Source organism: Gymnoscopelus braueri (genome assembly GCF_963280865.1).
Source record: "Gymnoscopelus braueri genome assembly, chromosome: 9".
NCBI lineage: Eukaryota > Metazoa > Chordata > Actinopteri > Myctophiformes > Myctophidae > Gymnoscopelus > Gymnoscopelus braueri.
This window is the reverse complement of record NC_137610.1, coordinates 13,046,903-13,067,094: the sequence shown is the minus strand read 5'-3', so window position 1 is coordinate 13,067,094 and position 20,192 is coordinate 13,046,903. Positions and strand designations below refer to the sequence as shown.

The window sequence follows — 20,192 nt, the reverse complement described above, 5'->3', positions numbered from 1 at the left end:
ATTATTTCTTCAGTTTTTAGTAAAGCACTTTTTGATAAGTGCACTATTAATAGTTTGTATTATTATTATACAAAAACAATTTTTGATTGGAAACTATTCAAAGTAATTCAGAAACTATTTACAAAACAACTTACTGTAGGTAAACTCTTAACATGCTGTCAAGTGAACATGTACAAATAAGGTATCTGGAACAGTGGACACCAGGTACTAATGTTAAACCCTCTTCACTGGCTCAATAAAGAACAGGTAATTACTGTGCAATATCATGTATGAAACATCTGAACATCTGGTAAGTCTTTTATTAAAGACAGTCCTCTCTGTTTATGTACAGCAGCCTGTCTTAGTTGGATGCACACTTAGTGAGAGTGTGTCTTCACACTGTTGATCTTGTAGAGCCGCTAACAACCTGAAATGAGAAAAAACATGAAAACATTGTCCAGCAGAAACCTTGTTGTAACCCCTAAAAAGCTAATGTTTTACAGATCCTGAAAGGAAGTTAGCACAGTGGCAGGACACTAGATACAAAGGGACTATCTTCTGTACCCTGACAATATGAATATCACATACAGAAAGGTAAAAGATGACATGTTCTGGAGAGACTCTCAACTTCATTATAAATGCATGCAACGCAACCCATTGTAAGCTTGTAGATCGGCTATTTTCTGCAAAGATATTTAGTGTAGAACGAAAATAGGAGGGAGCCTAGTATAGAGCTTAGGGGTTTAAGTGGTTAAAATGTTTCAGCATGAGAACATGGTCTTTTTGTGTCCCAGCATCAGTGGTGTAAAGTAACTAAGTACATGTACTCAAGTACTGTACTTAAGTAAAATTTTGAGGTATTTTTACTTTACTGGAGTATTTCCAATTTTCAGTACTTTTACTTCTACTCCCCTACATCTCAGGCAAATATTGTACTTTTACTCCACTACAATTATTTGAAAACGTTAGTTACTTGTTACTTTGCCATTATCAATTATTATATTATAAAACATACGTTAACCACTTTAGCCCTATTTTATACACAGGCTATTTGAAAATAGCCGATCTACAAGCTCACAAGTGAGCTTGTAGATATGCTATTTTCAAACATTTCAGTACTTTTACTTTTGGTACTTTAAGTACATTTTGATACCAATACTTGTGTACTTTTACTCAAGTAAATTTAGAATTCCGGACTTTCACTTGTAAGGACGCGCTCCCACCACACTTTTATTTTACCTCTGGGGCGGAATCTGCCAATGCTTTGTCAAGGCAAATGCGTGGATTCATGGTCAGATTTTTTCCAAGAATCCACGCATTTGCTTTGACAAAGCATTGGCAGATTCCGCCCCAGAGGTAAAATAAAAGTGCGGTGGGAGCACGCCCTAACAGAGTATTTCTATATTGCAGTATTGATACTTTTACTTAAGTAAAATATCTGAGTACTTTTTCCACCACTGCCCAGCATGCATCCTCCTCAACATAGTAAGTTCCCCGCAGCAGATTGTGTATATGCCATAGCCTACCCTGCGAGCCGAGTCATCAACTCATCCATGTTGTATCCACTTTTGGCACTGCACTCATAGAACACTGCCTCGTAATGCTGCAATAAAAAAAATAAAGTAGGCCTTTCTCAATAGAAACATTCACGGGGTATTAAAGATCGTTCTAAGATTCAAACAGGCCTTACATCTGCCAGTCTCTGGCCGTCCCTGGTTGTCACCTCCCTTCGCTGTCTGTCTGTCACATCCAGTTTGTTTCCCAGCAGCATCAGGACCGCACCTTTACTCTTCCTTTCCTGGCATCATACACATGATAGTGTAAATTATATAATAATACTGTATATTTTGCATGACAAACACTGTTGTGTCTACAAAACAAAAATACATTAACTGGGGAAAAGTAATAAATGAAATAACAACAAAAAGAACCATTTGATGTGAAAAAGGTCTGCACAGATTGAAATGCTGCCCACAAATTGTTACGTGTTCCCTCTTCCACAAATTCTACAAAAGAGTGTATTCAAAATGGCTGAAATTGTTCATTTGCATGTCAAACCATCCATGACCGGCTCAAGCCTCTCACCTGAACCATGTCCAGCCACTCCCTGACGGCTATGAACGAGGCGGACTGAGTGATGTCGTACATGATGATGATCCCATCAGCCTTACGGTAGTACTGCTGAGTGATGCTGCGAAATCTGTCATGCAGAGTAAAATCCTCAGTGTTAATTTAAAGATGGTGTCATTGTCAAAGTCAAAAGAAGATGTAGGTCAGGTGTGATAACTTCAGACCTCTCCTGTCCAGCGGTGTCCCAGAGTTGCAGTACAACGGTGGCTGAGCCAAGAGTCACGCTTTTCATCTGGAAATCTATACCTGGAACCAACACAGCCCTTTAGCAAACATGTATCATACTTTGCTTTAGGATGCAGGTAACACACAACTTTACGAGTAAACATCCAGTAGCATCTACAGTATTTGGACACATTTCTACAAATTATGTAAAACCTGTACTGTAAATATTTGACCACACACTAGGTTGATGTTTTGGCTGCACACTTGCTGTACCCAATATGCCTTAGATTTGCCTCTGAGTTTTTGTATATTATACTTTTTTTCACCTAGATTTTTTTTTTTTTAATTATTAAAATCCTCTTCTGGCTATTGAAAAAACTACTAATGGGGTGTGAGTTTAGCCTATACATCCAATTGCTTGCCGCTGTAGCAAGCCAATTACCTCCCAGGCAAAGTTCATCTTCTCTTCCGTTGTTAATATGTTGATAGATTCATTGGGACATGTTCATAACTAGATCACTGCTTAGTGCTTACCAACAGTGGCATTCATTCGTTCGGAGAAGTGTCCTTTGCAGCAGTGTTGTATGAACGAGGTCTTGCCCACTCCTGAATTACCCAGAAATACCACCTTAAATGCCCGCTGAGGGTTGACCAGTGGGGTCTAAAATTGGGGAATAAAGATCACACTTTACATTTCCAATTCATGGAATGCAATATTTCATTTCCTGTTATGCTTTTATACGGTTTAACATATGATCACAAACAAAACAGTGTACTTAAAGTAAGCCATGTTCAGTTTTAGAGAACACAAATTAAGTGTGATGCATTCTTGTCTGATGGATTTCCACCATTCTCATCCATCACTCAAGTGATATATGAGGGGGAAGAAAATCAGAAATGTAGGGTATTTGTTAGTTCAAGGGCTGGCCTACCTCCATTTGAGTCTGCTCAACATTTTCACATCTGTCTGGTTGGTATCTCTTGGAAGAATTTGAGTCCTGTTCCAAATCACTGTCGGAGCTTAACTGTCTTTAGACAACACACAAAAATGAGTTTAATCACTAGTGTAACCCTCCAGACAGATTAAATACTATGTTATTAACTGAATACACCAACCTTTTCATTGGCTTGTCTTGCAGCAAGTAGTTACCTATCACTGATCCTTGCTTCTGTAGGGGCTTTGTGTCATTAGTTGTCTATGGAAAGGTTTTATGGAGAAGGGAGAAGAAAGATGTCATATTATTATCTATATTGTATATAATATAATAATGCAGCAATGTGACTTAATTCAACACTAATACTAATACCCCCCCCCACCACCACCACCACAAAAAAAAGAAAGAAGGTAAATCAGACAAAGACATTTATTCAACTACAAACATGACAGCCATTTAATCGGCAACAAGGTTAATATTCACTTCACTTACTTTCAAAGATTGCTTATGAAAGAAACATCACATTACCTGTTTTTTCAGTACTTTGTTCACAAACCCTAGTTATTGAGCAAGAATCAGGCATACAAGTTCAAATATGCCTAGATAAAACAACAATGTATCTACATTACATTTTCTTACAAAAATTACATTTAAGAAATATGCCACAATGGAACCTTATTTAAGACTTCACAACAGGGTAAACACAGCTGCAGCTAATTCAATTATTAATTAGTCAGTTTGATTTAGGTGTGCCAAAGAGGAACCACTGACAGTGGTCATTTGTATCATTTTAATCAAATACCCACTATTAATTGTATTAGCTGCATTATGTGTTTAGCTTATGACATGACATGAAAAGTGTCATATCGTTAAGGTTACAATGAGCATCAGGACTAATTGCTAGTGTTTTTGTAACGCTGAACCACTAAGGTTTGTTTAGATAAATAATGTTGTTATTAGTTATCACATGTAACACTTTTCCTGTTATGTTGACTCAGATCAGAATAAATGACCTATCAGAACAATTGTTCTGTTCACTGACCACATTTAAGCCCGAGTTATACTTAGTTGCACTGGTGTTGCGCACTGAAAATAACCGATCTACAATCAGCTATTTTATATTGCTGTGCGACACAATGCCCCACCAAGTATAACTCAGGCTAGTGAACAAAGCACAATACACACAAACTCAAAGACATAGTGGCAAGAACATCATGACAATCCAAATGATAACCATCCGCAACAAGTAAAGCTGGATTTATGTTTTGCACTAAAAAATAGTTTTCCACTTTTTTTCAGGTGGAAAATGTAAATAAAAACAAAACAAAAACATTTTCAACTGAGAAACGCTTTGTAGTTTAACTATTCTTTGTCAAAGCATGACTTAGATTTGACCTTAATAAGGGTAACATGGCTGTGTCCAGGGAGGGCAGGGCTCTCCACAGAGGTAATAAGTTAGTGGGAGATGAGAGAAGACAGCGTTTCGGGGACTAACCCTCTTCTGAGACTGGTGGGCATCTTTCTCATCTCGCAGTCGTTTGTTCATATCCCTGAGAGGAAAAAGAAGAATTCAGAGCCAGTGACTCCCCATGCTTCGAGTGAACGTGTAAAGACCTCTGGAGAACTAGTGTGCACACTGGAATTGGCTGCCTTGATGTTTCTGTACAATATTCATCCGTCATTTTCAACCCCTTTAGGTTTTCAATTACATTACATTACATTACATTACAGTCATTTAGCAGACGCTTTTATCCAAAGCGACTTACAATAAGTGTATTCAACATAGGTAGGGAACCACTAACGAATTAGTTATGAATATAGTACACTTACCTCAATAGCTCCAGTTGTCTCAAAAGGCTATCTTTCTCTTTCTGCATGTTCCTTGAGACCTTCATCACATTTCTAAAGTAAAACACACATATGACATTCTCAACCAATTGTGATCATTAGAATTAATTAACCTGCCCACGGTGATGTATAGCAGGGTATTGTAATCGTTTCTATGTGTGTATCTGTGAACAAAGTAAACTTTTCAGGAAACTTGGTGAGAATGATCAGTAGGCCACCCCAAAGATGATTTACTTTTTAGTCAAAAGGTTTCAAATGGTTAATGTCACCATCAATATCAAAGTCAAAGTTACTTTAAATCAGTCACGTGTGCAGGGTTTGCACTAAGTACATTTAATTATCTGATGCCTGAATGGCTTGATATACTTCATTGTGCGAAAATAGCAGGTCCACATGCTCACAACAAGCTTGTGAGCTTGCCTTGTACATCGGCTATTTTCGGTGCGTGACACCGGCACACAATTAAGTTTAAATACGGCTTTACACCTCCCCTACAGTAGTACCTCTGTTTGGCCATTTGTTCCTCTGCTGCGCTGAGTTGAATGAGGCTGAGTTGAGCCTGCGCGGCGTGGAGACGCTCCCTGCTGCTCTCCAGCTGATCCTGTAACTGGAGGTTGCCGCTGTGCAGCCGCTGGTTCTGCTCTTTGACGTCTGCCTGCTCGCAGTTCAGCAGCTGGATCCTGCTCTCCAGCTGAGTGGAATTGCAGAAAGACAACTATACACGTACTGGTGCTTAATTGATCTATTTAAGTTTCCACTGTTGTGCACTCCTCTAACCTTTACGCTACCGCTGCCCCCAATGCTATCATCTTCTCCATGTGATTACATTTTGGGCCAAAAAGGTCCCAAAAAAACTACCAATGATGGCATCATTGGTAGTTTTGTTATCATTGTTATTTTAAAGATAATAATTGTATTCCCCATAGCAGTTATTGGGGTATTTGCCACGTACATTTGCACATACCTAGAATTTCTCCTCTGCATTTACCCATCCTAACTATTAGGAGCAGTGGATGCCATTAATACAGCATCCTGGGAGCAGTTATGGGTTAAGAGTCTTGCTCAGGGACATGAGACATATATACAGTGCGAGCCAAGAGTGGAACCGGCAACATTACAATTCCCAGTCAGGCTCTCTACCCACTCAGCTTTGGCTGCCCTTATTATAAAACTACTATTCAGCAATAACCATATGAATGTCTTATAAACATACCTCTCTCTGATTGGCCAGTATAACTTGCAGTTCATGCTCTTGCGTCTTCAGCTCCTCTTGAAGTTGCTGCCCTCTGTCCCGATGTCTGATAGTGTCCTTAATTTACCCATATTCACATAAAAGGTTATTTTAAATATGACAATTATAAAACAGCACAGTGTTGTTGGAATCAGATGTCGTCTCTCTACCTCTGTTAGCCTCTTCTGTTTCTCTTCTCTAACTTGACTTTCCATCTCCTCATACATGGATCTCACAACCTGATCATGCTCAGCCTCTCGTCTGAAACAAAAGACAATCTGATTAAAACACTATTATGGGTTAGTGAGTGTCCAAGTGTCCTTGAGCAAGACACTTAACCCCTTAACTGCTCCTGATGCTATGTGTGTGAATATCAGTGTGAATGGGTGAATGTAATGCACATTGTAAAGCGCTTTGAATAAAGGTGCTTATAAATGCGCCATTTACCATCTATACACAGTCAGATAAAGTATTACATTCTTATTAAAATAAATAAATACATATATATATATGAATATATATATATATATATATATATATATATATATATATATATATATATATATATATATATATATATATATATATGGATATTTTTATTGAATATACAGAAAACAAAATGGGAAGAGGAGAAAATGATGGGAACCTGCGCAGAGCCTGTTCCAGACTGTCTCTCTCCCTGATGGAGTCCTGTACATGGGACACAGCATGAACCAGGACGGCCTCTAAAATGCTCATCAACTCTGGTCTGTCCCTCTGGAGTTCACACCAATTAGAGCACAGGTCCCACTGACTGTAACACAACACAACACGTCATAACTCCCTCATAAATGCTGTCTGACAGCTTGGATATACTGCTTGTGTTTATATTTCACAGCCTAGTGATATACTGCTTGTGTTTATATTTCACAGCCTAGGTAAAGTCCATAAATTTGTGATGAGGGGGTTGCAGTGACAGGAACGACATAAAAGATAATGCATCAGCATTTATTTATGTTTATTTTGTATTTTTTTGTAAACAGTATGTGAACACAAAAGTGGTAAAATGTGTGTGTGTGTGTGTGTGTGTGTGTGTGTGTGTGTGTGTGTGTGTGTGTGTGTGTGTGTGTGTGTGTGTGTGTGTGTGTGTGTGTGTGTGCGTGTGCGTGTGCGTGTGCGTGTGCATGTGCGTGTGTGTGTCTCTTACTCTTTAAAGAGTTTGTCAGCGCCTAGCTCCATCAGAATGTTCATAAATTTGACTGCGTGTGGGTCCTGGGTCCATTCAAATGGTTCCTTGTCCTCCTCTGCCACCACTTTGCTATTCTTTGGGGTTTCATCCAGCCCCATCAGCTCACCTACGCCAAAGCCAGTGAAAGATACACACAAGAAAGGGACGACAGATATTAGTGAATAGCTGCGTCTTTGAGAACCTCAGGCTCAGATCTTTGACAAAGATTGTCTGTTGTGATATAAAGCAACAAGGCATGCACTCACCGAGGCCTGTGTTGAATTCAATAGGAGTGAGGAATCCGTTTGTCTCTCGGTCAAGGCTCTCAAACACTGTTTCCAGTTGTTCAGGGGACAGAGGCAACTCCCCCTGTAGTCTCTAAAAACATGCAGAAAACCCCCAAATAGGAATAATTTCAGCTATAATGTAAGTCATCATAATATTGATATACTTCAATAAGAGGAACGTGTACTGTAGGTGCAGTACCTGCATGTCCCTCTTGGTGATGAACCCTTTGCCCTCCTTATCACACAACATAAACAACTCCCTGGCTTTGCCCATAGTTTCTGGCTGAGGGGTCCCAGGTGTTGCTTCTCTGGAAGGTGATGTTACCGAGCTGCGTCCTCTTGTGGGTCCTGGGCGGGGACTCATTGGGCCCCTCTGCCTGGTGCACATGGGAGAAGCCTCGCCACTGCCCTGCCCCACCAGTACTTCTCCATCCTCCAGCCACGTAGACATCGCTGTAGAACGAGGAGGGAAAGATATGGGTGTTCTAAGTGCTTACACCAAGTATGAAGTGTGTTCTTTCTATTTGCATTTTTCCCAGTCAATGCAAATTCCCCATGTGTAGTAGTAGTACTCCTCTGATACACATGGAGACACCAGCCGCTTCTTTTCAAAGAGGAGTTTCACCGGGAGAGTGTAATACACACAGAAGTTCATGCTATCTCCCCCAGATCCCCTTCCTGCTGAACAGGTGGCCTGATCAACCTGTAGGGAACGCTAGTGGTAGCGGCAAGGACCGGATCCTTCACCGATTTCCACCCCTGAACACTGATAATTGTGTTTGTTGTAGTGCCCTGCCAAGTACCGCTGCCAAGGAGTAGAACCCAGGGCTCTGCAGTGGTGGATCAGTGTGTGCCTTTTTAATATTAGTTAGCCTATTCATTTGGGTGTTGTTATTTAGCTACATATTATTGCACATGGAGCAAATTGCTGAAATTCATGCAAGGTCTCTTAATGTTTAAAAGACGTCTGGTTAATTATGAGTTATTCATTGCTAGGGATGGCACCACAGAACCTGCTCAGCAATATTTCTCTCATCAAACAATGGGAGGCACTCGCTTTTCTTTTCTCTGACCGGTCAAAAGACACATCATGTCTACTCTGTGGTAATAATGTATGTTTGGAAGTTTGGGAAGTCGAGCCTCCCAGTCCTCCCTTGTCAAACAGAAGCTCAGTGCCACTGAGCTGTGACTGTACATGCTGACAGCAGCTGTAGATAATCTACAGCTGCTGTCAACAAGTGTTGGCCACGTCAAGACCACCTAAAACCAGCTTAACCTATTTGAAGTAGCCAAAGGAGATTTTATTTGTCCAACTTGAACTAATTAATTAAAACAATGTAGCCGACTTAACCCATTAGTCAAACAACAACATTTCATAAAATGTATAATTCTTCCAAGGTCAATCATTCCTGAACGTCATATAATTATGTTATAGATAGGCTTGGCTGTTAAGGCCATGAAACGAAGTCATCTTTGTTTTGGGGAATTCCTGAAGAACAATTTTTCCGGTTGGGTTAAGAGATGGATTAGTGTTTACATATTGCCCCACCACCAGCAGTGTCCATGAGCCAGCACCAGGATGTTGGATGGCAAATAGCAGGATCATGTCATGTGAGGAGATTTACAGTGTGCTGACTGAGAGGGTGGGTGGATGGACGGGAGAGGCCATGCAAATGAAACATTTGCACTTGTTTGCATTGCATAACTATTGTAATTACAATCTCCTTTGCTTTAGGAATGATGGCCAATAGGCTGCTACCACAGTGATTTGTCATAAATGCAGGGATCCTACCCTTGCGGAAAAACAATCAATCATTTCTTTTAAAATGATATACCAGTAGGCAAACCTATACAACACTACTAGCATGCAACCTCTCCTGTCTATTCTCTCACTACACTTTCACCTTTCCACTGCAAAGCAGACATATACTGATTATTATCTAACATTGATGGGCTCCCCTCCCCAAACACATGTAGTAATTCAAAAGCTATGCAAAAACTCTAGATAAGGGGCTGATATAAACTGTATGAGTCTTCGAGATTTCCTATGTCAAACCAAACTCTGTGATAGCCAACAGCCACGCCAAAGGTCATATAAAGTTAACACACCTACTACCACACTACATTGCAAGATTGTTGTTTATTGAAAGGTGGGGTTGCACACAGGCAGAGAAGTGCAGTCATTGAAAGTGACAAAATACAGTAGCTACAGTAACAATGGTCAATCAAACATGAAGGTCATTATTATGACTTTATAAGACACATTTCAATGTATTAGCCTATCAGGCTTAAAGTATATAGTATATATCTTTGAGCGTTTTGGCACAAATACTAGGCTTTAAAGTGTTCATTATCTTGCCATTCTGATTAATAGCCAACAACTTAGACTTATGTATAGCCTATACACATTTGCAAGAGGAAAACAATCCGTATGAATCAAATACTGCAACAAGTGTTAAATTAATCAAATTAATTAGGCTGATTTCGCCTAGTTTACTGATCAGTCACTGATGCAGCACTCAGTCTACCAAGAATGTATTGGAATAAACAAGCCAAGAGACCATTCTAAATAATACAAAACAAAACAACAATCACATTTTTCACGAGCAATGGACATCTGGTCTTGTCATTTGGTTCTTTTTAAATAATTCGAATTGCTAATGCTGTGTAAAGTAATTCACAACATACTCACCGGCTACATGGGACACAGCAGGTGTCGAAACGTCCACTACCTTTGATCACTTCACTTCAACTACAGACTCTCTCTCTCTATCTCTCCACCAGATGTCACTGTGGAGCATGGCTACCGTGTAGACTAGACGCTGTGGTTCCCAAACTTTTTTAGCTCAAGACCGTAAAAAATAAATGTAATGTCTCCCCGTGACCCAAACCAGTGAAAATAGCTTTGTTTCATGAACATTTTAGGTTGAAATGAAAAAAAATAAAGGGGATATTTACTTGCGACCTATAAAAATTGACCTGCGACCCACAAATGGGTCCCGAGCCCCTGTTTGGGAACCTAGAGGCACGTCTTTTTGTTAACTACCGTAATGTTGAGTGTAGCCAGAACAAATAAATTATAATACAGGTAGTTTTAATTTCTTTATTTCACGACTCACTTATTTTCAAAGGGATGTCAAAAGACCGCGGAAGCATTGCAATTGTCAACATGGTTAAATATATTCATAAGATAAACATTTAAGATTAATTAGACTGCTATTAGGAGTTATACGGTAGCAAATAACGTTACCATGGAATTTACGGAAATGCTAGCGCTGGAAACGGCCAGCGTTGCCATATCCGCTTACTATAAGCGACTTTGGGCTTCTTTTTCTGTAAAGTTGCTTGTAAAAAATAGTAGTTGCGGTTTTGTGGGCTGGTTTCTAAAGTGTAGTTGCTTATTTGGGCTTTTTTCTTAATGTCGTTTAAACCAGTGGTTCTCAAACATGTTCTGTAAATTAGAGATTAGATTAATTAAGATTTGTGTTCACATTTTATTCAATATATTTTTTTCAATAGCAGATCTACAACGCGTCACATCGTGAGCTTGTAAATTGGCTATTTTCAAATAGCATATCGGTTTTAGGTTTATAAAGTGCTCATGTGAAGTTGCTTCTTTTGCTTGTTTTCATAGACCTGATTACTTATTTCTCTCATAAAATATGGCAACACTGCTGGGAACGGCTCTTCTCTTCCATCTCTGTATCAGCTCCGTTCCGGTAGCAAATATAACACATCCGGTTTTTGAGCTAGCAAATATAAGGTTTCCGGTTGCCTTCAAAGTAAGAGCATCGCATTTAATGTTTTATGAAAGACATACATGCATTTCGAAAAAGACATTTATACAGTGGTGGAAAGTAACTAAGTAAATGTAATCAATTACTGTACTATGCATTTTGAAAAATACACGTATACAGTGGTGGAAAGTAACTAAGTACTACTCCACTACATTTCAGAGGCAGATATTATACTAGTTACTTGTTACTTTGTATATTTTTGATTATAATTACAAGACCACTTCAGCCCTATTTAAACTTTGGAAATTTGAAAATAGCCGATCTACAAGCAAAATATTTTTATATTTATACAAGACCACTTCAGCCCTATTTAAACTTTGGCCATTTGAAAATAGCCGATCTACAAGCAAAATATTTGTATATTTAATTACATTTTGATACCAGTACTTTTACTTAATTACATTTGGAATTCAGGACTTTTACTTTTGCGGAGTATTTCTACATTGCAGTATTGATACTTTTACTTAAGTAAAACATTTTAGTACTTTTTCCACCACTGCATTGATGGATGTATTTATAAGAATTAGCCTACGCCCTAACAGGTCGTTATTGAAATTGGCCTTTGATCCACATTCAATGGGCACTTAGCACATTTTCCATACACCCATGTTTAACCACTGTGATTAGACTGTAAACAGGTTTCAGATTTAAATTGGAATGCCAAAGATGGCAATCCCCTTTCTATAAATAATAATAGTAGCTTGTACAGGTGTAACATGTGGGGGGTTTATAACATATTTAACAATACAATACAGTGTGTGTGTGTGTGTGTGTGTGTGTGTGTGTGTGTGTGTGTGTGTGTGTGTGTGTGTGTGTGTGTGTGTGTGTGTGTGTGTGTGTGTGTGTGTATGTGTGTGTTTCTCATGGCATGGTGTTTTTTTACCTCAATTTCTTTAGAGCACAAAGCCCAAATACCATTGAATATAATATATATGTATATATATATATATACACACGTATATGTATATGTATGTGTGTGTGTGTGTGTGTGTGTGTGTGTGTGTGTGTGTGTGTGTGTGTGTGTGTGTGTGTGTGTGTGTGTGTGTGTGTGTGTGTGTGTGTCAATGCAACAACTACAGTAGTTAAAAAACAGTTTTGTCTGAATCCAGCCACTGTAGTCCACACACTAAACCTATATTTTCTACAGAGGTTGTGAATATTTGATTGTTAGGTTAGTGCATCAATGATCTTGTTGTACAGTATGTTAAAATGTTTTGTTGAAATGTATATACAAAAAATCTGTTATTTCTAATTATGCTGCCGGTATCGTGTCTGTGATTATAATGAGCAGGGGATTTGAGCAGGTCACAGCTGATTAGAAGGTTGTAAAGTATATATATATATATATATATATATATATATATATATATATATATATATATATATATATATATATATATGTGTGTGTGTGTGTGTGTGTGTGTGTGTGTGTGTGTGTGTGTGTGTGTGTGTGTGCAATGAAAGACCAAATCACAATATGTGTGAAGCCATACCATTACCAATACTAACATTTCTAAAACAGACATCTGCTTTCCAAAAATGTCACACACGGCTTGCAGCAGCAGCAGCAGCAGCGCAGTCCCCAGCATTGTTTAAAAGAGCGCTTGAGAAACTTGCCAACACTCAGGTGGTGTCATTAGTGTCTGGGCAATTTTCTATGACAGACGTGTACCACATATTAAACAGCTTTGTGAATGACACACTTGGGGCTCCTTTCCTTGGAAATGACCTGCTTTGCCTTAAAAGTCTTGGTCGCTATATTTGTACTCAATGTGGTGACCAGGCCGTACCATCTAGAAAGAACATGTCAGAACTCATAGTGCAGCCACTTGAAGTGTCACAAAAAGGCATCTTGGACACAGTTGCAAAAATATGTTCTGCTCAACTTGACCAATGTGAAACATGTAAGCAGGACTTAAGCTTATCAACCTATCAAGTAATTCACAGCCCACAGACTTTACTTCTCCTGCTAAGATCTGGTGCAGAAATTCCCAAAACGTTCACTCTCTCCTGTCTGTACCACCAAAATGATTATGCTGTGTCCAGCATTTGTGCATTTTTTGACAAGTCACCATATGTGTCATTGTACACGTGTAAAGACCAGCAATGGCATATCATGACAAAAGCATCCAATGACACAGCAGGCTATACCTTTGAGCTGATGCTAAAAATACTGACCACAGCTAGTTGCTTTGTCGTGTCATACGAGAAAACTAATAGTGTGAAACTAATCAACTTTCAGCAGGTCGAACAAAAACATAAATGCACAGACAGATAGAGGGCTAGAAAAAGGAGATCCATTCCAAAGGCAGCTGTGGAGAATAACGAGTGGCTGAGTGATAAGATGATCGATGAGTACCATAAGCTCTTGCTTTCGAGTGTTGAAAGAAAAAAAAATGCATTTATTTGTCCCAGCACTTTTGTAAGCCAACAGTTACAGAGTTTTTGGTGTGATGACATCAGTGTCCTCCCAAATGTACCACGAGCATCACGCAATTGGTGGAACTACGAGTTGGTGATATTGCCCGTCAACGCAAATAAGTCCCATTGGGGAGCCATCGCGGTAGATTTCACCAAAAAGACAGTGAATGGTGATGTTATAGTATTAGATGTTGTGATAATGGATTCACTACGTGTGCATGAGCAAGACCTGGTTAAGGCATTTTTTCCACTGCAAAGGTACTTAGCATTACAGTACTTTGCATTGTATGGTAGAGGTATGGGTATTACATTTAGATATGAGTGTTATCACAGTTGTCCCAATTTCATAGAACAAACTGACGGCAGCAGCTGTGGTATTTTCACTTGTTTGTTTTCCAAAGCTGTTCTGTTTGATGTGAGCCTCAACACTTTCAAAAGCCACCGTGAAAAGCGAGATTGTGTTATGCATGAGTTGTCAGGCAAAAATATATTTATCTGAGTACAAAGTTAAAGCATGTACTGTGATTTACTGTATCTTGGACAAACTACCTAAAAGGCTCTGTTGTGTCTGTATTCTTTTATGGTGTGGGGTTGTGTGGCCACTTGTATACACTATTGGGTTAGGGTATGGCCACTTGTATACACTATTGTCTGAAAAGGGCCCTTTTCTGACCCCTGACCTCACTGGACGGCCCGCCACTTTTTTCTACACCTTAGTGCCGCTTAGCGGAGAGTGTGGCTGTGTAGAGGGGGTCTCCCCGAACGCGTGCGTACCTCAGAAGTTCCGGCACTAAGCACCGTCTCCTGTCCAGTGTCCAATTTGTATAGGCTATGCACTGAAAACGGCCCTTTTCTGACCCCTGACCTCACTGGACGGCCCGCCACTTTTTTCTACACCTTAGTGCCGCTTAGCGGAGAGTGTGGCTGTGTAGAGGGGGTCTCCCCGAACGCGTGCGTACCTCAGAAGTTCCGGCACTAAGCACCGTCTCCTGTCCAGTGTCCAATTTGTATAGGCTATGCACTGAAAACGGCCCTTTTCTGACCCTTGACCTCACTGGACGGCCCGCCACTTTTTTCTACACCTTAGTGCCGCTTAGCGGAGAGTGTGGCTGTGTAGAGGGGGTCTCCCCGAACGCGTGCGTACCTCAGAAGTTCCGGCACTAAGCACCGTCTCCTGTCCAGTGTCCAATTTGTATAGGCTATGCACTGAAAACTGCCCTTTTCTGACCCTTGACCTCACTGGACGGCCCGCCACTTTTTTCTACACCTTAGTGCCGCTTAGCGGAGAGTGTGGCTGTGTAGAGGGGGTCTCCCCGAACGCGTGCGTACCTCAGAAGTTCTGGCACTAAGCACCGTCTCCTGTCCAGTGTCCAATTTGTATAGGCTATGCACTGAAAACGGCCCTTTTCTGACCCTTGACCTCACTGGATGGCCCGCCACTTTTTTCTACACCTTAGTGCCGCTTAGCGGAGAGTGTGGCTGTGTAGAGGGGGTCTCCCCGAACGCGTGCGTACCTCAGAAGTTCCGGCACTAAGCACCGTCTCCTGTCCAGTGTCCAATTTGTATAGGCTATGCACTGAAAACGGCCCTTTTCTGACCCTTGACCTCACTGGACGGCCCGCCACTTTTTTCTACACCTTAGTGCCGCTTAGCGGAGAGTGTGGCTGTGTAGAGGGGGTCTCCCCGAACGCGTGCGTACCTCAGAAGTTCCGGCACTAAGCACCGTCTCCTGTCCAGTGTCCAATTTGTATAGGCTATGCACTGAAAACGGCCCTTTTCTGACCCTTGACCTCACTGGACGGCCCGCCACTTTTTTCTACACCTTAGTGCCGCTTAGCGGAGAGTGTGGCTGTGTAGAGGGGGTTTCCCCGAACGCGTGCGTACCTCAGAAGTTCCGGCACTAAGCACCGTCTCCTGTCCAGTGTCCAATTTGTATAGGCTATGCACTGAAAACGGCCCTTTTCTGACCCCTGACCTCACTGGACGGCCCGCCACTTTTTTTTACACCTTAGTGCCGCTTAGCGGAGAGTGTGGCTGTGTAGAGGGGGTTTCCCTGAACGCGTGCGTACCTCAGAAGTTCCGGCACTAAGCACCGTCTCCTGTCCAGTGTCCAATTTGTATAGGCTATGCACTCCTTTGAACAGCATCTATCAATTTAGATAAATAATTAATGTTTTAAATCCGTTTTTGTTACACAGAAACATAATATGTGATATATAGCTTCGTTTAAATGCTTAATTTATAGTTTTAATGTGCAAATGAACCGTTTTTCAATGGTTTTCAATGGTTTCTTTTTACTCTAGAGGGTACTCTTATTCTGAAGAGATCGTCCACCGGAAGTCTTATATTTGCTCCGTTATATTTGCTGACTGAACACTGCTCTCTGTATCCAACACAAAGTAGTGGGGTTTTAGGCGACGTTTTTGACTGACTTGTGCATTCAGGTAAGGAAAGTAAACAACTTCATAATGATGTCTTTGGTTATGATTAAGGCTTTGTTTGTTGATGTTTCAGAGAGCCATGTCCAGCTCAACCACAAAGTAAAGTAATGTATTTGCGCGCCATGATTCACATTATGAGATGCCAGATTGGGAGTATGTTGTTGGTCATCATAATGATGATTTGTCTGTTTTAATTGCGCCGATTGTCAGTTTTAAATCATGGTGATCATATCTGTTTTTAAATCATGGTCTTGTCTGTTTTGGTTAAATTAATATACGTTAACTCTTGGCTCTGGTCCACAGTGTTCTAATGCTATGGACCAGAGCTACATTGTTAACCCCCTGCCTGACCTTTCCATGCCCGTGTGTGTAACAGTATTAGCACATTAACGTTACATATAGTAGATTAACTAGGCTACTTATTTGCTCATCTGGTGGGACTGGGAGCTGGGACCATGGTGGAAGAAGTACTCACATTTTTTACTTAAGAAAAATGTATCAATACTATCTAGAAATACCCGGTTACAAGTAAAAGTCTGGTATTTATTTTGAGTACATTTGATTTGAGTAAAAGTACAAAAGTATTGTCATAAAAATATACTTAATGTACCAAAAGTAAAAGTACTCATTATGCATAATGTCCCATTTCACAAGTTCAATATGTATACAAATCTATAGAAAATATCTGATCTACAAGCTCGTCAAAGTGTAAATGACTAAAGTGGTTAGTGTAAGTTATAATGTAATAATGTAATAATAATCAAAATCTACAAGTAATTGTAGTGGAGTAAAGGTACAATATTTGCCTCTGAGGTGTAGTGGAGTAGAAGTAAAAGTATTGCAAATTGAAAATACTCCAGTACTAGTAGAAGTAAAGATACCTTAAATTTGTACTCAAGTACAATACTTGAGTACATGTACTTAGTTACTTTACACCACTGGCTGGGACTGGGAATAAGTAATGAGTGTGATGGGCTTGCGAGTGGAAGAAAGTTGGAAGGTTCCATTCTGAACGATTAAATGACTATTACATTCCCTTTGATTTGTCAACAGGAAACAGGCTAAACACATGAGATGTGAAGATAGGAGCAGAGAAGATGCTCCAGACCAGTAACTACTCCCTGGTGTTGCTGATCCAGCTGGTACTGCTGACCTACGACATGTTTGTCAACTCCTTCAGTGAACTCCTGAGAGGAGCGCCTGTCATTCAGCTTGTGCTCTTCATGTATGTTTATCAACTTATGTTAATAATGAAGCCTGATATGTGATTTCCTTCCTTTCTTTCATTTCTATTAAACTAGCAAATAATGTCATCTTCTGATGTTTTTTATTATCATTATTTATAATTATTAGTATTTGCTGAAATGACTATTATATACACCCTTTTCCTGCGTGGATTTAAATTTCTCATACCACAATCAATCACTCATATTTTCCTGTATAGGGCTCTGAAGATATATCTATCTATATCTATCTATACATAGGTTGTTTAAAAGTGTAGTGTAGGCCTATGTATCAAATAAATAAATTAATCATTTAAGTTGTGCTTCTTGTTGAGGTTCTAATACAAGTGATTATTGATTACTTTAATCACTGACTAGAACCTAATTCATTTAATGAATTATTTATTTTTCTGCAGTCTTGTTTCTGAATGTATTTTCAAATATTTCTTACGTGATTCTTAAGCCCTATAAATAACTGTAATCACACTTCAGTCCTCAATGCATTGATAGCATTCGAATCAGGTGGCACCATGTAGTGTTGTAACTATTAAGGTTCCAGCAGACAGGAATCAGATGGGTCAGAGAAGTGCTGCACATTTGGCTGTAAAGAACATGAGTACATTATTTGCATAATATCACATCAAGCTCTACACTGTAAAAACCTGTGTACTGATTTAACTGAGAGTCAGTGTACAATGTTACAGGTCTATTTGGTTACATTTGTACTCTTTTGTACAAATGCATAAATGAACACTGATGATTTTACTGTATATCACGTCAATCCAATCTAATGAAACAAAATAGCCTATTTTATTAATGAATTTATTATTATTTTATCTCCAGCATCCAGGACATTGCCATTCTGTTCAACGTGATCATCATACTACTGATGATGTTCAACACCTACGTGTTTCAGGTGGGCCTGGTGTCCCTGCTGCTGGAGCGTTTCAGGGCCTTGATGGCGTTCGCTGCCCTCTACCTGACCCTCAGCATCTGTCTGCACTGCTGGATGATGGTACGTGCAGACACGCACCACGCAAGACGGCACCGATTTGGAATGGATGTTTATATCAAAATTCTAAATGCTACTTTATTTTTCTCTAGAACCTAAGATGGATGGAGTCGAACCGTTTTGTGTGGACAGACGGCCTTCAAGCACTGTTTGTTTTCCAGAGGACAGGTAAAAGCATTACATTAAAAACTAAATTTCCATGTTACAGCATAACTATATGTAATCTTTATTCTCTGTCATGACCTGCCCATTAACTGACTGTTGCTTGTGTGCACAGGGGCAGTGCTGTATTACTACTTATACAAACGTACGGCAGAGTACCTGGGAGACCCAAGGCTTTATGAGGACTCTCTATGGTTGCGAGAGGCTTTTGCCAGAGCTCGCCAGTGAAAGAGGGAGTCGAACAGAAGCTTTGGCATGGTCTGCCAAAACAGGCCATTTGGGACAAGAGTACACTGGGTATTATCAACTAGTCTACAAGCCGCATGAAGAGGAGTTTGTATTTGGACTCCTAGAGAGACAAATAATCACCCTGACACACACTGGGGTGGATGATGTCATAATGTACAGTACTGCATCTTCTTTTGGGGCAGAGATGATAGCGAAGACTCAAGCACTGCAGACCCTTTGTGACCAAGGAGGCAATCAGATAAGTGGTTTACAGTGGCAAGACAGACATGTGGTACAGTAATAATCAGGATCCAGTTAGCTCATTTATGTGGCCTTTGTAAGTCAATTTAAGTAGAGGTTCAGGCACAACTTCTCCCACTAACAAGGGGCATAATAAAGAGTAATATCTTTCAGCAACACTTGCACCGCTGCATGTAGAACCAATCAAAACTTGTGGTTAAGGAATATTGCAATTTTGATTGGTTGCAGCAGCAATTTCCCCAAAAAGCTTTTTCTTTAGTATTGCTGAAAATAGTTTTCTTTGCAAATCGAAGGAAATGTTTAACATGACCATGGACAGATCATGTATGAATTACTTGCCTAAGGCAGGCATTGCTTCCCATGGAATGTGGTTTATATATACATTGTACGGTTTTATACATTCTTCTCTTCATGTCACTCGAGTGTGATTTTTAAATGTACACTTTGCCTTTGTAATGCGTATATACAGAGATGTTCCATGTTTTCATGCCACATATAACATTATTTTAATGTCAAAGTAATTTCATATGACCCATTTTGCATTTCAATTGTTTCAAGTGTTACTTGGGTCACAATTTTATATTAAATAAATCATTGAGAATGACTGGCTCTATGGAAAGCAGTGTTACCCTGGAGACAAGGTAAGGCAGGCTGCTCTATTCTTAACACAGAGATTAGGTTGGATTGAGATTTTAAATGCTGCTAGTGAATTACTATCCACAAATAGTATCCAGGTTGTTAACCCCCCGTTTTCATTAGACCACACTACCAATGACATGTTAGACATTACACTATTCATTCAAAAGCTTGGCTATGCTTTGAGTTTGCACGCTAAGTTACTCATCAAATGACAAACATACACGGC

At 39.9% G+C, this 20,192-nt stretch overlaps 2 protein-coding genes across 2 annotated transcripts; one reads left to right on the top strand and one right to left on the bottom strand.

The window, feature by feature from the left end:
- Nucleotides 1–289: 289 nt before the first annotated feature.
- Nucleotides 290–10,520, bottom strand: cracr2b (calcium release activated channel regulator 2B). The gene is made up of 18 exons (XM_080437017.1): nucleotides 10,475–10,520; nucleotides 7,982–8,235; nucleotides 7,762–7,873; nucleotides 7,475–7,622; nucleotides 6,935–7,081; nucleotides 6,459–6,549; nucleotides 6,271–6,366; nucleotides 5,561–5,748; nucleotides 5,040–5,111; nucleotides 4,705–4,759; nucleotides 3,391–3,470; nucleotides 3,207–3,303; nucleotides 2,809–2,935; nucleotides 2,274–2,355; nucleotides 2,065–2,179; nucleotides 1,670–1,777; nucleotides 1,506–1,582; nucleotides 290–406 (listed from the first exon to the last, which is right to left on the bottom strand). The coding sequence occupies exons 2-18, from the start codon at nucleotides 8,231–8,233 to the stop codon at nucleotides 322–324; spliced, it is 1,932 nt and encodes a 643-aa protein (XP_080293143.1). The 5' UTR covers nucleotides 8,234–8,235; nucleotides 10,475–10,520; the 3' UTR covers nucleotides 290–321.
- A 5,849-nt stretch (nucleotides 10,521–16,369) lies between these two features.
- Nucleotides 16,370–20,063, top strand: tmem138 (transmembrane protein 138). Its single transcript, XM_080437643.1, has 5 exons — nucleotides 16,370–16,444; nucleotides 17,495–17,666; nucleotides 18,508–18,679; nucleotides 18,769–18,844; nucleotides 18,954–20,063. The coding sequence occupies exons 2-5, from the start codon at nucleotides 17,539–17,541 to the stop codon at nucleotides 19,064–19,066; spliced, it is 489 nt and encodes a 162-aa protein (XP_080293769.1). The 5' UTR covers nucleotides 16,370–16,444; nucleotides 17,495–17,538; the 3' UTR covers nucleotides 19,067–20,063.
- Nucleotides 20,064–20,192: the final 129 nt, after the last annotated feature.